A 17,339-nucleotide genomic window follows, 5' to 3' on the forward strand; every position below is an offset into this window, starting at 1 on the left:
ATATATATATATATATATATATATATATATATATATATATATATATATATATAGCTTTTGCAAAGACCTTTTTGCAATAAAATAGTTGTTCCTATATTGTTTAGTGAATATACATATATGTTACATTGCTTAACGCTAAGCCAAATTTCTGTTGTAGTTTGTGTTGAGTTATACTAAATCAAGTTAGTACTTATACTGATAAACTCTTTGGCTGATTTATGCTAATATTTTTTCTTGTGTATGCTCCTTTACATTTACAAAAATGAGTCTATGAAAACTAATCCGTATGAATATATCTTTTAACTCTGTTATAATTTTTCTTGTGTTATAGATGTGTTTAAGAAATGGAGACAATTGCTGTGAGCCACATGGTTGTGTTTTAAAAGCACATGCTCAATGCAGTTACATTAATAATCCAGAATGCTGTTCAACTGAGTGTATTGTAAGTTTGTACATTTAATGTTAGTATTATGGCCTCAATCAAGTATTTATTACATATTTGTGATTTTTTAGATCTTTAGCTTTAATAACAAACAATTAATTATATTTAATTACAAACAAAAAATGGTAACAACACCTTTTAATCACTTCCTTAAAGTTCATTTTAAATGAGCTTCTTTTTGGTTACATAAGTATAAAAAATATGGGATCCAGAATTGTGTTTTTATGTATTGATCATCATCTAAATTCATACCTCTGTTTTTAGGTCCGCATTTATTATATTGAATTTCAATTGACTATTAAATTTTTTTTCCAAAATTGTAAGGTTTTTTTTACAAGTTTTTACCTGCTCCCATTTTATATTGCATAGATGTTCGATTTTAGGATGCCCATTGGCCATTACAAAGGAAAAAAAAGAGAGCACATATATAAATGTAATATACCAATATATACAAAAATAGACCACATACATCAGAATGGTTCCTCAGTAAAACCTAAAAGTACCCCACAGCAGTCAATGCTTCAAAACACGCTACTTATCATATAAATCTTCATGCTAAAACAACATGAAATTACTCAGTTAATTGAAAGTAAATAATATAACCAAAACAAACAAAAAAATTGGTGCGTGTTAAACAAACAAATATACTTGTTGTAAAATCTTTAAGTGAATTTTTTTACAAAATCATCAATTTTAAGGAGAAATTTGTTTTAAATGCAACAAAATGAACTGCAAATAATTTTAAGAATGCAGGCGCATGCGCGGATACAGCATTTTTTAACGTTTGAGGTTAACTTCCAGACATAGAACAAACTCCAAACATATATGTTATACTTATGTCAAGTAATGATGCTTTGTAAAAAGTTGCAATGATTGGAGCCTGGGAACAAAATAGTCCTAAAATTTTGAGCTACAACTGCCTCAAATTTGAGAGCAACAAGTTGATACTTTTTTTTTTTTTTACTATTTTCAACTAAATCTATAATTGCCAAAAAAATTTAAAATTGACACAAAAATCTTTTAATGCTCAAAAACTATGAACAATAAAAAGTTTGAGCCCCTCCCCCCTCAATTTGAGGGGGTTACTCATTTTTCTCAAACATCAAAAAATCACATTTTTCAAGCATCAAAAAATAATATTGTAATATAACATAAACCAATATTATTAATACAAATAATATTTACTAAATAATTTTAAGATCTTTTTTTGTAGCATTCTTTGAAATCTTTTGCCGATTCCTCTGAGCTAACTAAATTACAAATACATAAATTTATAAAAAGTACTACTTACATGTTAACGATCATTATTATTATTAACAACTAAAAATCACATTTATATTTCATGTTATTGAACAAAGTACCTGGAGAGTATCCTGAAGCCTGTCTTCATTGTGTGCTCTCTCAATGAAATCTTGAATTAACTTAATGTGGCGATCTGCACTTGTAATCACCTATCGTACCTAAGTATTCTTATGAAGTGCTGTGATACAAAACTCTTTAGTATCCAAGGCAACTTTGAACAGTAATGAGCCGGGCCTGAAAGCATCTTGAGACCAGTCAAATTTTACAATTCTCTCAAGTTTGTTTACATCTTTGTAAATTTACAGCCATAGTTTTTGGAGAATTACATAAAGTTACTTGCTGGGACCACTTGTTGGACCAAAAGTTTCATCACATGAGCCACATGCCTCTCATAAATGTGATGTCTGCACATTAAACAGAGAACCGGTCTTTTAAGGGAATAGAAAATAATAATGCCCTTAAAAGACCGGTTCTCTGGGCATAAATAATAAGTATGACTCCTTTATTTTTACCAGTGTTACTGGATGTTGTGTCAGAACACAATCCGATAATCTGATCCAATGTTTCATAGTATTCAATCATTGTTTGAATTGCAATAACTTGATCACTTCCCTTGGAGCTTTTGATTTTTAAGATGCCAAGAGGAAAGTCTAGTGGACCAGACTCAGGTGAAGATGCACTAATAACAATTCTATCCTCATATTTAGATATTCCTTTTTCCTAATCGTATCTCTTCAAAATCTTGTAAATATAGTTCATCGCACTCAGTTTGATTGTTACTATCTGTGCTTGAAAAGTCACCGTCCAAATAGTTAGTCTCCTTTTACTTAATTTTATCTTCATGCCTTTGGATTTTCTCAGACATCTTAATTATTTTTTCTTGTGCCCTGTGAGCATTTTCACAAAATTTATTGTCCATGTTTCCAAATTTGACCATATCCCCTCTCAGAAAAGCTTCAAGAATTTTATGTCTTCCTTCTTAGCCTCATCATCCTTATTTTTATCACTTTTTATTAAATCAAATATGTTTGTTTTATTCATAAAGAAGAGAGCACTGCTCTCTTTCAAAAAAGTGTTCACCTTCTTTTTGTAGCTACCCTCTGATAGTTCTAGTGTTTTTAGCATTTCTAAAGTGTTATATTCCTTGACTTTCTTGGTGATTCTGGTCTTGATAGTTTGCTTCGTCACAATGAAAACATTGTTAAACCCAGTCTGCTCCCATAAATTGACAAGCTCTCTCAGAATACAAACACTAGTAATTATCTGCTTGGTGCTCTCTCTGCACACGAGATCAGCAAACCTAGAGCATCTAAAATATGTCTTCCCAGAAGCAACTGGACAATCAATTTTGATGTTGATCTGTGTTGTGCTGAAAAAATTGAAAAAAAAACCCATTAAAAAGTTAAGATTAAACATGTAAAAAATGTGATGCTTTTGTCAATTAATTACAGATTTACATATAGCTTTTTTCAAGATTGTTTATAAAACACGCATCATTTATTTTTGTTCTAAGCCATGCTTTTGTCGAAAAATAAATAAAAATTGACTCGGATAAAAATCAATTTTAAATCAAAATTTATTTATTATAAATTATTATATAAAAGCAAATTCGCCTAAATAACCTTCCCCTTGAGCTAAAAACTTAATTTTTGTCTTGTTTTTCTTTACGAATAAAATGTCAAATGTAGTATTCCGCACATTAAAATTCAATTTATGATATAATTTAGTATATGTATATATATATATATATATATATATATATATATATATATATATATATATATATATATATATATATATATATATATATATATATATATACACATATATATATATGTATATACATTAGGTTCATGACAAAGCAACTTTTTTCAAAATTTTAATTTTCCTGATGTTGCGTTTGATGAACTTTTACCAATAGATCACTGTTTTGAGGTTTATTTCATTGGATCACAAAAAAACCTCCCGCACCTAGCACCTCACCACTTTTAACTTTTTCAATTTTTCACTTGGTTTTGTTCCCAGTTCTTACTTCCTTATGCTTGACTTTGATTTTTAAAACTGTAAATATATAATATTGTATATTGTATAGTTGTTCATATCATTCAAACAATTTAAAAGTCAAAATCAGCAGTGGAAGCAGCTGGTGAAATGTGGACACAAAATTTGAAATCAAGCACAAAGCGCCGTCCTAGTATACCATAGGTAAAACAGGATATGAGCGACAAATTGTGTTAAATGCCTTCCAACAGAGATATCGTTGGAAGATTCTTGGGACTCTTTGATGAATTGAAAGGGCAACATGATTGACTATCAAAAATATCCGAGGAATTGATGAATCTTTGGCAGAAGTTTAATTTTCCTGTTCTTTCCAAACAACAAGTGTCTGCTAATGTTGACAAACTTATCGCATCATTTGAGAAACACAGAAAGCGACCAAATCCAGTATTTGAAGAAAATCTTGCTCATCTGTTCGATATAACAAAGCCAGATGGTAATTGGCTTTGTAATGAGGACAAACAACTGTACAAAGTACAAATTGAATCAGATGGCAGGGTGGGATATACAACTATGAAAGTGGCTCTTATGTCAACAATCCATCCATCAAAAAGGGCCAAAAGCACATCAGAACCCTCAACAAACCAAGCGGTTATCTCCGTACCACTTTCCTGCAGTAGTGAGGATTCTGAGGAAGGAAGCAGCAGTGGTGGCTCGGAGGCAGTTCCAGGAGAATCTCCCAGAAAGCGTGCAACACGCCAGTCAACTAAGTCTGCTGCCAAACTAGTGTCTAGTCACTCTTTGTCAACCAGAAAAATGTCACAGGTGCTTCAAAGTCTGGCTAAGGATGGAATTTGTGTCCCAACACCATCACAGTCTGGAGTCTGGCCTCGAACAATCAGAGATGCAGAACAATTTAAGAACCGCCTCATGGAACTGATCTCTTAAGAGAAATTTTCTTTGAAAAGTGACAAAAGAACATTAAAACTTGGCATTTTGGTTTGTGACAGTGGATCCTCTGCAAACATATATAAAGCACTACAGGACCTACTTGATGATTACAATGCATGGAACAGTATTCAGATGATCATTTGTGACACAACAGCTGTAAATACTGGTGGCAAGAATGGAGTTGTAGCCAAGCTTCAGAAAACTTTTCGAGACAAGGGATTCGATGAACCTCAATACATCAGCTGCCAACACCACATTCTTGATCTTGTTCTACGATGTGTTGGATTTCTTTTTTCCTATACAGTCACAGTCGCCTAACATTAACTACAAATTTATTGATGAGATTATGGAGCATTATGATGATTTAAAAAATGCCTACAAGGGCACAGCAGTGGTAGCAGAGTATGAGAACCTTGGCTGGAGAGATGACTTTAAATTTCTTTTTCAGCTTTGTGAAGCATACAAGTTTTACAAAATGAGTAAAAATGGCCTCGTATCCTATGGCACAAGCTGCCATCACTGCACAGTGCCAGGTGGAACTCAAGAGGCATTTTTGCGCTTATTGCATTTTTCATTCTTCCAAACTGGCAAGAACAGCTGAGGAGAACTTTGCGATTTTGTTTTGGGCCTGGTTTTCAAACCAGCACTATGCAGAGGCGGCTTATGAAGACCTGCTGTCAGCAATATCCCAACTTAAGTGTTCTAATGCTGTGAAATGCTTCTCTACCCACTGGAAAAAGGAACCATCAGTGCTTGATGTGCCTCGATCCAACATAGTAGCCGAGAGAGCTGTTAAGTTGATGGAGGACATTCGTTCTTCTTGCAGAACAAACAAATATCTTAACTGTAAATTTATTAATACTAATACACAAATCTGAAAGATTATTAACATCACTACAAATGCTGTAGGACACTGTAGGTACTCACTCTCATGTATTTCTCATGTGTATTGTATATAAAGCTGACATATTATAATTAATAGCCTTTGGGCTGCTGTGTGTTGTATGGTTAAATATGAAACTGTCTTAGGTGCGGGAAGTTTTTTCAAGGTATGGTGAAATCAATGTCATTTCTGTGATTTATAGGCAAAAGTTCATCATTTAGAACCCCAGGCTGATTGATTTAAAATTTATTATATACCTAATATACATGCATATATATATATATATATATATATATATATATATATATATATATATATATATATATATATATATATACGTATACATATATCATATATATATATATATATATATATATATATATATATATATATATATATATATATATATATATATATACGTATACATATATCATATATATATATATATATATATATATATATATATATACGTATACATATATCATATATATATATATATATATATATATATATATATATATATATACGTATACATATATCATATATATATATATATATATATATATATATACGTATACATATATCATATATATATATATATATATAATATATATATATATATATATATATATATATATACATATATACATATATAAACTAGTAAAAAAACAATTATCTAACTTTTTTTCCTACTGCCAGTCTCCTTCAACAAAATCATCAAGATGAAAGTTTAAATTTCAAAAAATTCAAGTTATTTTAAAAAACATTATTATTTGAATTATTTATTAAATTATTTTTTTTTAAATTACTCATTAAACAATTTATATTAAAAATTAAGAATTTATAATATAAATTGTTATAATTAATTTTTTAAAACTTCTGAACAGTTATGTTTTCTCATATTTGTTAAATTTATTAAAATGTTGCAACAGTAATTAATATAATATTGGGTAGACACAGAAAAATATGGTCAAATTTAAATTGAGATTTCTCTAAAACCACAAATGCTTTTTATTTCTTTTTCTTTTTTAATTAAACTTTACTTCCTTATCCTTAATTATGTTGATATACTTTTGTTTACAAATCAATGATGTGCAAAATGTTTCAGAAACAAATTGAGGGGTGTAAAAATTTTGCAAAAATACATCAACTACATATCGCTTAATTGCTAAACATACAAAAATTCAAAATACTTCAGTCATAAATATTATGAATAAGTTTAAGACTACTCTAAGCTTCTGAAGAATGCGAAATCGTCCTGAAGAATGCAAGATTGAAGATTTGTGGGCAATAGTTAAAGGAGTTATTTGTAAGACAGCTAGAGTAACAAAAAATAGAAAGGACTTCGAAAAAAGTGAAATAATGCCACCAATAAGGTGAAAAAAGTAAAAATCTGCATAATGGTGGCATCAACCGCTATAAACTTTGATCTCTTGTCAAACAGTCCATCAAGCCCCTTAAAATTAAGTTGAAACCCTAATTGATGTAAAAAAATTTAATATTAAAAAAAAATGAAATAAAAAGCATTTATGGTTTTAGAGATTTTAATTTAAAATTGACAGGATTTTTCCATCTCCACCCAATAATAACTCTTTATATAGTATGTTTTTTATCTTTTATTTTTACCTATTTTTCAGTACAGAAAACACGGGACATTATGTCGGGAAGCCAATGTACCTTGTGATTTACCAGAATACTGTTCAGGAGATAACCCTATTGTATGTTTTATTTTGAAATAAATATTTACATATTTAAGTTTATTAAAATCTTTTTGTATTTATAATACTTTTTTAGGAATGTAAGTTTTATAGTTATTACTTTATATGCTTAACTTGTGCAACTGTTTCATTTTTTAGTAAAATCTTGTATTGTGATTATTTTTAAAAATTTAAAGCTACCTTCACTTTTGTGATGAAACTGTTGCAATACCAAAAAGGTTATGACATACATTTTAAGGTCCTCTTTAATCCCATATTAACAACAACCTTTTTTAAATCATTTTTATCAAAAATATTTCAGCATTAAAAAGCAAGTTGATGAGGGTTGAATCTTATTTTGGTAAATATTTATTCATTTGAGGATGTATTTATGGAAGCTGTTAAAATTATTCTTTGTTTTTTTTTTATATTTAGCAAAACATACTGTATTTCTGTATTTCTGATGCAATAAAAACATCTTATAAATTTGTCTTGACAACAAACCATAAATGAAGCCATACTAAAATTTCTTGAAAAACCCCATTATAATAAAAAAAAAATGCATCAGAACGTGGACGAATTTTCAAAACTATCTATTAAGAATTGGGTACATTACACCGTTGCTAGTAAATTATATATGATGGTTCAATAGTTAAAACACATTTTCTAAATCTTAGAATTAAAATAATGGTTTTAACAATATATGGTGATGAGAGTTAAAATAATGATTTCAACCAAATAATGCTCATTTTTTTATTAAGATTTTATTTTTTTATTTAGATAATGTTCTTTTTAAAAATGAATATGCAAAAGTTAAAACTTTATTTTTGATGCAATGGTTGCACTGAGTAGTACAAGTTCTAACTTTTGACCAATTGTTTTCCTTGACCATAAAAGCAACATTGGTGATGAAGGCAGTGGAAAATTTTCTCATTTCTCAATGAGAAAATTGTGGGATAGTTGTTAGTTGTAAATTAGTAAATTGTTGTTAGTCAAAGTACACCACCAACAAGATCAACAGAACAACTATATTTATTGAATATGGTTGTTGCCGAGGCAAAAAACCAAAAAAATATGAAAGTAATGTAATTCTAGTGTTCGGTATTAAAGCAGTAGCATAGGGAAATACCCCCCTCCCCCTCTTCTCTTCTGCAAAATTTTGATATGGGTACCTGAATATTTTTTTAAGTCCTCTCCCACCTTCCTCCTACTTGACAAAAAATGATAAAATATTAATTCAAATAATAATTTGATCAAGCAGTTCAATGCCCTTAGAGCGTAACATAAATTTGTAGTTTTGTTTTAAAAAAAAAATATTTGAAAATATAAATTACTAACATAGCTAGCTATGCAATATTTTTTCTTTTTATGTTTAAAGAAAAAGATATATAAACACTATTCTTTCACTCAATTAACGAGAGTGTTAAAGGACAGCAAACCAGACTACTGGCTCTAGGGGACTTGTGTTGTAGATTAATAAAAAAATCCTTTTATTTACAGTGTCCAAAGGATGTAACAAAGCGCAATGGATTTCCATGTAGCAACGGTATTAAGGTAAAATCTATTTTTATTTAAAACATTTTGTTTAAAATTTTTGATTTAAAAGTAGTTATTCAATATTAGTTATTATTCGTTAGTTTGCTATTATTTTTTACTTGAGGTAATTAGTAGATTTAGTTTTTTTGGAGTTTTTTTGCATAACAATTTAAAAAATTTTTCAAGTCAAATTTTAATTATTAAGGTTAACATTTTTCTTGTTTACAATGAATTATTTTAGATATTTTCTGGCCCTTTTGGAAACAGTAACTCTATTTCAAAACTTTCTCCACAAATATCTCTCAGGTATTTAAAAATAATTCCAAATCAATGGATTGATAGTGATTATGCAGGGTTTAAGCTTGATGTTCGTGGATGTCCAGATGTCCAAGGTAATGCATTAATTCTTATTGCCTAACTATATTTTATTTATATGTTAGTTGGTTTTGATGTTTGTTTATTTTTTTTTAGAAAAAAAATAAACAAAAATCAAAACCAACTAACATATAAATAAATTTTATTTATAAAAAAAAATTAGGTTTAATTAATAAAGTTTTGATTGGCTTATTAGTACTAAAGCTGTTATTAGCAGTGATTGTTTCTAATAATAGCGCACTGTATGACAAAGCGATGAGACATTTCCCAAAGTTTTACAAAACACAATTATTCACAAAAGCATATAGAATAATTTTAATAGTGTAAGATAAGTGTGGGTTCATGCAGGAACAATGGTAATTAAAAAAGATTTTTTTAACTTATCTGAGTTTTTATTTTTTTTAAAAACTGATATTTTTAGTGTGACAAAGTTATAAGATGCTTTTACAAAAATGTCCAGAGGGACTACAATCAAGTAGGCTACCCATTTTTTTTCACTTTTGTTTGAAACTTTATCCTAACTCTAAACTCCAAAGCAGGAATCTTGTTAAACTAGGCTGTTGTGCAGAAAAACAGGTTAAGCATAGGTTCCAAAGGTATAGAATGGTTTTGAACCTCAAACCTCTTGATTTTGAACCCAAAGTTTTACCTTTAGTAGGCTATCACATTATCTATTTAAATATTTATTTAATGTAAACATTTCTGCTGATTATTTTAAATGTTTTGTGAACTGCTAAATATTTTATTTAGGTTTTATTTATTGATAATAAATTTAGAAAAAGGAATTAACTAGTAATGGATTGTACTGATTGTTGTTTAATTGTTGAGAAGTTGAGTCTGTAGACTGTAGAGATTGTATTGCACAGTTAAGAAGTTGAGTCTGTAGATTGTAGGGATTGCACTACACAGTTGTGAAGTTGAATCTATTGATTGTAGAGATTGCATTGCAGTTGAGTCTGCATATTGTAGAGATTGTACTACACAGTTAAGAAGTTGAGTCTGAAGGTTGTAGAGATTGTACTGCACAGGTAAACCAAGGTAAGTGAAAAAAAATGCTACTTAACTTATTTCTGATTTCCAATAATAACACGACTAGAGCTGATGGGTGCAGCAGAGTTGTGATTAGAAACATTGATAGTCTTCATATGTATAAATTTAAAAAAAGTTCTGAACATCCATCTTTATTAAGCAATCATTTGCACAAAACTTTGTTTTTAATATTAAAAATTTGTTTAAAATTTTCAAAAAACACATGTGATTAGATTGTACTAAAAAGGTTGCAAAAAAAAAAAAAGTTTATATTTTCTGTCAAAAATTGATTGATTAGTTTTGATGCTGGGATATATAGAATTTTTATTTCAAGGTTGCGTAAAAAATTAGTTAGTTTTCATAAGGCAGAACTACTTGCAAAGAATTTTTCTTTTAATTCAACTTTTGAATCTTATAGTCATTCTCTTTCTTCCATTCCAATTAAAACAATTACCCATTTTTAGACATGCAAATTACTTCAGCTTCCGTTGCTTAAGTCATTAAACTCTTGATTAAACTCATCCAGGGCTTGTGGTGCAGACAACATTCCTGTCATAGTCTTGGAAAACTTTTCTCCAGAACTCTCTTCAATTCTCTCTAAACTATTTAATAAGTCCTTGACTTAATCTTGTTTTTTTGCCTGCTAGAAAATGGCTTCTGTTGTTCACCAGAGTTTTTGAAAACTGGCCTCCAATTTTCAAAAACTCTGGTGAACATTCTGACCCCTCCAGTTATTGTCCAATCAGTCTTCTTTCTGTTTTTAGCAAGGTGTTTGAGTACTTGATAAACAAATTTCTCACATCCCATCTTGAGTTAAATAACTTACTGTCAGACAATCAATACAGTTTTAAATCTTCTTGCTCTACGGCTGACTTGCTAACTGCTGTGACTGAAAGATTTTATCGTGCATTAGATAGATGTGAAGAGGCTAGGACTATTGCTCTTGACAAATCAAAAGCTTTCGACAAAGTTTGGCCTGTTGGTGTTCTCCATAAACTTATTTCATATGGTGTATCTGGGAAAGTTTTTTATTAGATAATCAAATTAATTCTTTCTAATCGCTTTATTAAAGTTATCCTTGAAGGCCAACACTCTTCTTCATTTCCAGTAACTTCTGTGGTACCTCAAGGTTCTACCCTTGGTCCTGTTTTGTTTTTTATCTACATTAATGTTCTTCCTGACAACCTTACATCTAAAGTAGCTCTTTTGCTGATGACTCAACTTTATACTCCTGTCTTGACAAAAAGTCTTTTCTTTTCAATCACTTAGAACAGGCAGCTGATCTTGAATCTGATCTCACTTCTGTAACAGATTGAGGCCCACAGTGACTTGTAAATTTCAACAAAACTCAGTTATTTACTATCGCAGTACTGTCAACATTCCTATATTAATGAATGGCAACCCTCTCACTGAGTCCTCTTCTTTATATCTTCTTGGATTATCATTTACTGCTGACCTTTCATGGAAACCATATATACAATCGATTGCTAAATATACATCTGCTAAGGTTGCTTCTCTTTATCTTGCTTGCCATTTTCTCTCGCCTGATTCAATGTTCTACCTTTACAAATCTCTTTTTTGTACCTGTATAAAATACTGTTGTCTACTAAAAACTCATTCTCACTTGACTTGTCATTCAGCAAAGTCTTATTCTTTTACTGTGTCTGTCCCTGCATGCTCTTAAATATTTTATTTTTCCATTTTTTTCCCCTGCCCTTTGAATTTCACTTCTATCTTAAGGTTTTCCTGATTCATACAACCTTCAACTTTCCAAGTCTTCTGTTAACCCTTTCCTTGCTCTATAACTCTATTTTTTTTCTAGTAACTCCCGACTTAATAGTGGTTGGTTGTAGCCTTGTTGGGAGTGAATCAGAATTAACAAAAAAATGTTTACCACTAAAAGTTTCATATATTAGCATGAAACTTTTGTGTTAGACACAAAGACTACTTGCAGTCAACTTCATAGATTTATCTTTTAACCTAGAAAAAAATCTGTACTAACCTTTTAAAAAGCTAAATGAAAATTATATTACATCCACACTGATTCCAACCACTCTCCTCAAATCTTAAATAAATCCCAATAAAATAAAAACACATTTAACCTATTCATACCAGAATACAAAGAGAAGCTAAAAAGAAACGGCTTCACTGATTTTAATTTAAGATATAGCTCTTTAAAAAAAAGCAAAACTCAAAAGAAAAAGAAATATATGGTTGAAACCCCCTCCCCCCTCCCAACTGTAAAAGGGTTTCTATCAATGCTGAACATATCTTCCTAAACTTAACAGACAAACATTTTCCAATTTTCCACCCCCTAAATAAATTATTCAATTGAAATACAATTAAAGTGAGTTAATGCTGCATCGAAAATATTGACAAAATAATAAAAAGCAATAACAAAAAAGTCATATCTAAGAATTCAGATGAAAACCAGCCATGAAATTGCACAAACAAACAAAACTACCCATCAAGGGAAAATATAGAATCTCAAGTGTTATCTATAAATGTATAGTGTCAACCCCTAACATTCCGAAAAAAAAAATATTTGCTAATCAGGAAGTGAATAGAAGAAACAATGGGCTAACCACAAAAACTCCTTCACAAATAAAAAACTGAAAAGTTAAACCACCCATTCCAAATACATGTGGCAAATAAAAGAAAGTCTCAAAGTAACACCCAACTGGTCACTAGTTTTTTAATAATAAAAGGTTCTTGCGTACAAAACATCGAATAAAAAAATGCTTGTTTTGCCTCCATGTAAAACTTTTATCAATTACACACAAAGGTATACCAGAATTGCTAAACAAAAAATCTGAAATAATTTAAAAGTATTGTCACAAAAACAAGTTTCTGCTTGACAACAGCAAACCCAAAGATTAAAAAGCCCAAAAATTTAAGCAAGCTTGCGAACAATTGCAGCTTTATTATTTTAGCACATTTTTTTTTATAATAAGAGAAAACATTTTTAACAAAAAAACAAAATGTATTTTTTTAACTGATGATTAATAACACAAAATTTTTATTAGTAAACATGTAGTTTTTTTTTACTTTATCTCATCAAACAAACATATACACACCACACACACACACACACACACACACACACACACACACACACACACACACACACACACACACACACACACACACACACACACACACACACACACACACACACATATATATATATATACACACACACACACAACTAAAAGTGTATGTTTAGATAAGCACTGTGACATCACACTGAAATAGCCTGTATTATACTATATATTAAACTAGCTCAATAAACAACTTGTTTCTTTGTGCAGGACTGGACATATTTAGTTGCCAAACTAAGTCAATTTAGAGGTAATTTAAATAAGAGATTTTTATGAATCACTCATTGGTTATTTTATAACAACTTTTCTAATTTGTATTTGATTTTTTTAATCATTTTGTTTTACACTTACTTAGACTAAAGAACTAAAATTTAATATGTTGAATTTTAAAGGAAACTAAAAACTTTCTTCTCTAAATAAATTTCAAATAAAATGATTACAAGAATCAAATACAAGTTAGAAAAGACATTATAAAATAATCAATTTATGGTTTTCCTAAAATTTTCTAATTTAAATTACCTCTAAATTGACTTCGGTTAAAAACTAAATAGCATACCAACATACCTAAAGTATTAAAATACTACCTAAAATATTAGCATACCTAAATACCAGTCTAAATAAAAAGTTTTAAGGTTTTAGAGGAAACTTGAAACTTTGATTTTTTTGTAGTAGCTTTTAGTGAGATTTTTATATATTGGACCACTGTAGTTTGCATTCAAGAATAAATGTTACTTCATCAAAGAAATACAATGCCATTTTTAAATACTAAGTATTTTAAAAGTTATGCAAAAATTAAGGAGGTTGATTGAAGAAAACTTTTGTTGTCTAGATTGAGCCAAATGTTTTTGTTTTTTATTGTTTATTATAACATTTAAACATTTACTTTATAAAACATTTTTTTTTTAATATAACATTTTTGTGGACTGTATAGTTTGTAGTTTTAGTGTAATACAAGGAATTTGTTTGGTTATGAAAATTATTATTAAAAATTAAGATTTTAATCACAAAAAACGATTTACTTTGGAATTTACTTATTTTTTAACTGAAGATTACTTTGTTTACTTTAAAATGAAAGAATGTTTTTAGACTATATTTTTCATCCGACTTCAATAACATCTGCTGCCTTGTTTTACCATGATCCATTTTGTATATCTCCTCAAATAACTTCTTGTAGTGAACTGGTACCTGATGGAACTGTGCTGAAGTATATTAACAGAGATACTCATTCTGGCCATTGTGAACATGATTATATGAAGTTTTTGTTTGCTGCTGATGGTTCTTTAACTCACAATTGTAGTGGAAAATTTGTTTGCATCAATTCTGAAGACCATTTAATTTTGAATGCAACATGCACAGTTGAAGTCCCGAAATTTAGAAGGACTAAAGTTAGATTTTTTTTATTTATTAAATTATTATAATTATTTATTTCTAAAATTATATTTTAAAAACATCAGTTTAGTAGTGATTAACCTACTTGGTGACAATCTTTTTTGGGTGATTGAGTTATGTTGACAATCAGTTTGCTTGACTCACTTCTTGGTAGTTTTGAAAAATTTTACTACATTTTGTACCTTTTTTTGAAATGTTGTTTTTATTGAAATGTTAATAAATTTTACATTTATGATATTCACACATCCTAAAATGCAAAATTAATTTTATGAAGACAAAATTTTTAGCTAAAAAATATATTTCAGCCAAACTTTCGACATGCTTTCATGATTGCATGAGTTAGGTGTTTCTCATAATGCTCTTTCTATAATATACACTATTTTTTTTCCATAACTGCTTAAAAGCTTTTTCATGTTATTTGAAGTGCATTTTCACCAAGATTTCTTATATTCCTACCTTTTTCACTTCCAAGTTTTCTTATATTCCTACCTTCTTCACTTGAAAGAGTTAATTTTCTGATGCTGATACCTGATCCTTTTTAAGTTTAACCTGTACATGCCAAAACTACATTAATTCGATGTGCCCTATTACTATTAGGGCACTAATAATTAGATACACTATTTTCAATCGTTGTCATTGCTTTTTTTAAACTTTAAGAGTACACATCTATTTAGTTATCATTTCTGTTCTTACAAAATGCTAGACATTATCAACCTTTATTGTCTATGTTTCACTACCATCCATCATAACACTCTGAACATATGTTACAACTTTTAATATTTAGTTTTGCCTCTTTTTCTGTTAGAAGCGAAGATAATTATTTAAACTTGGTCCAGGCATTGATCTTGATGTTATCACAATCTTACCATTTTTTTTTTATTTCAAACTTTTTCTTGATTTCTTAGTATTCATCATCTCCTGTAGTGATTGTAGTGATATCACAACATCTCTTGTAGTGATTTAAAAGAAACTCTTAACCATATTGCTTACTGTAATAATAATAGAGTTTGCTTTAACTCATTTTATACACACCTCACATGGTCACTCTCCTGTATTTTCTGTTTGTTCATTCTCATCATTACAATGCATAAACATTTTATTCACATTATTCCTTAACTCTTCTGCTTCCATTACATCTTTCAAACACTCAAATATTAATAATAGTTCTTAGAGAGCTTCCAAAACAATAATAAAAAGCAAAGGACTGAGCACTGAACCCTGATGCACACCAATCTTTATTTTAAAACTCTTTTTATCCTTTGTTTGGATTGCTGTGACATTCTTATACATTGTCATAACAACTTTTACATTAACTTATATAATTTTAAATGAGCCTAATTACTATAGTTAAAAAAATTCTTAACAAAGTTTTGATGTGGTTTCTTTTGAAAAATGTATTATAATGATGATGATAATGACAATAATGATGATGATGATGATGATGATGATGATGATGATGATGATGATGATGATGATGATGATGATGATGATGATGATGATGATGATGATGATGATGATGATGATGATGATGATGATGATGATGATGATGATGATGATGATGATGATGATGATGATGATGATGATGATGATGATGATGATGATGATGATGATGATGATGATGATGATGATGATGATGATGATGATGATGATGATGATGATGATGATGATGATGAAATCTGGTAATATTAGAAACCTAAGTTTTTCATTTATTTTTAGGAAAGATCTCTTCAACATATTCAAAGTCAGAAATGTGTTCGATGTGTTGCCGATGGTGGTGGATGGCCAAGTCATGAATGCACAGTGGGATTAGAGTCAAAATGCATTACAAGTTATTCACGAAAAGTGATTATCATGAATATTTTAGGTTAGTTATTTAAAATGAAAAATGAAAAAAAATTTTATTAGAAGTCAAGCTATAAAATTATAAATTATAATATAAATTATATTATCAAAGCCTGCATTATCAGTAAAATCAAATTTTTTTAAATTCTTTTTTAATTTTATATTTTTTATATTTAGTTATGTTTTTATTATTATTAAATGTGTATTTTGAGCAATTAGTTATGTCAAAAATAAAAGTCTTAAAAAAATGAACTTTGAAAATAATATTTGGGTTATAAAATTTTTATTTGCTTAAGTAAAATAAACTTTCAAGTAATATAATGCAAATTATTTAAATCATTTGGATTAATTTAAATTAATCCAAAATATTGTAAATGTCAGACAATGTTTTTATTGTATAATGCAAAAAAAAGTTGCACTGTTCAATTTAGATCACTATTTTTTTTTTCACTTTTTTTTTCACTATTTTAACCAAATGAGATCAAAATAACAGTCTAAATATTTTTGATTTTTGATTTTTATTTTGAAATATGTTTGAAAAAACGTAAATATATGATAAAAAAGAAAAGAATTTTGGGTAAGACTGATTTGTATATACATGTTTCCTAATAATTAAATATTTAGATTTGTGTAAAGTGAGGTTGGGGTCTCCATAAGGGGACTCCAACCTCGTTTTACTCTCAATTTACTCCAATTTCCTTTGACTCCAACCTATGATTGCCAATTTTTTGTTTAGATATTTAGACGAAAAAATTAAAAATATTGATTAATTTTTTTGTGTTAAATTTCTGAAG

General features: G+C 28.9%; 1 protein-coding gene across 3 annotated transcripts in view; it reads left to right on the top strand.

The window, feature by feature from the left end:
• The window catches only part of LOC136072082 (uncharacterized), a 94,336-nt gene that overhangs the window by 46,753 nt on the left and 30,244 nt on the right, over positions 1-17,339 (top strand). For all 3 annotated transcript variants that reach the window (XM_065820278.1, XM_065820276.1, XM_065820277.1), the window contains exons 18-23: positions 332-442; positions 7,214-7,294; positions 8,774-8,827; positions 9,051-9,201; positions 14,401-14,699; positions 16,420-16,567. In XM_065820278.1, coding sequence (XP_065676350.1) covers positions 332-442; positions 7,214-7,294; positions 8,774-8,827; positions 9,051-9,201; positions 14,401-14,699; positions 16,420-16,567 — 844 coding nt within the window. The remainder of the gene's footprint in view (positions 1-331; positions 443-7,213; positions 7,295-8,773; positions 8,828-9,050; positions 9,202-14,400; positions 14,700-16,419; positions 16,568-17,339) is intronic.

This window comes from Hydra vulgaris, chromosome 15, assembly GCF_038396675.1.
Source record: "Hydra vulgaris chromosome 15, alternate assembly HydraT2T_AEP".
Taxonomy (NCBI): Eukaryota; Metazoa; Cnidaria; class Hydrozoa; order Anthoathecata; family Hydridae; genus Hydra; species Hydra vulgaris.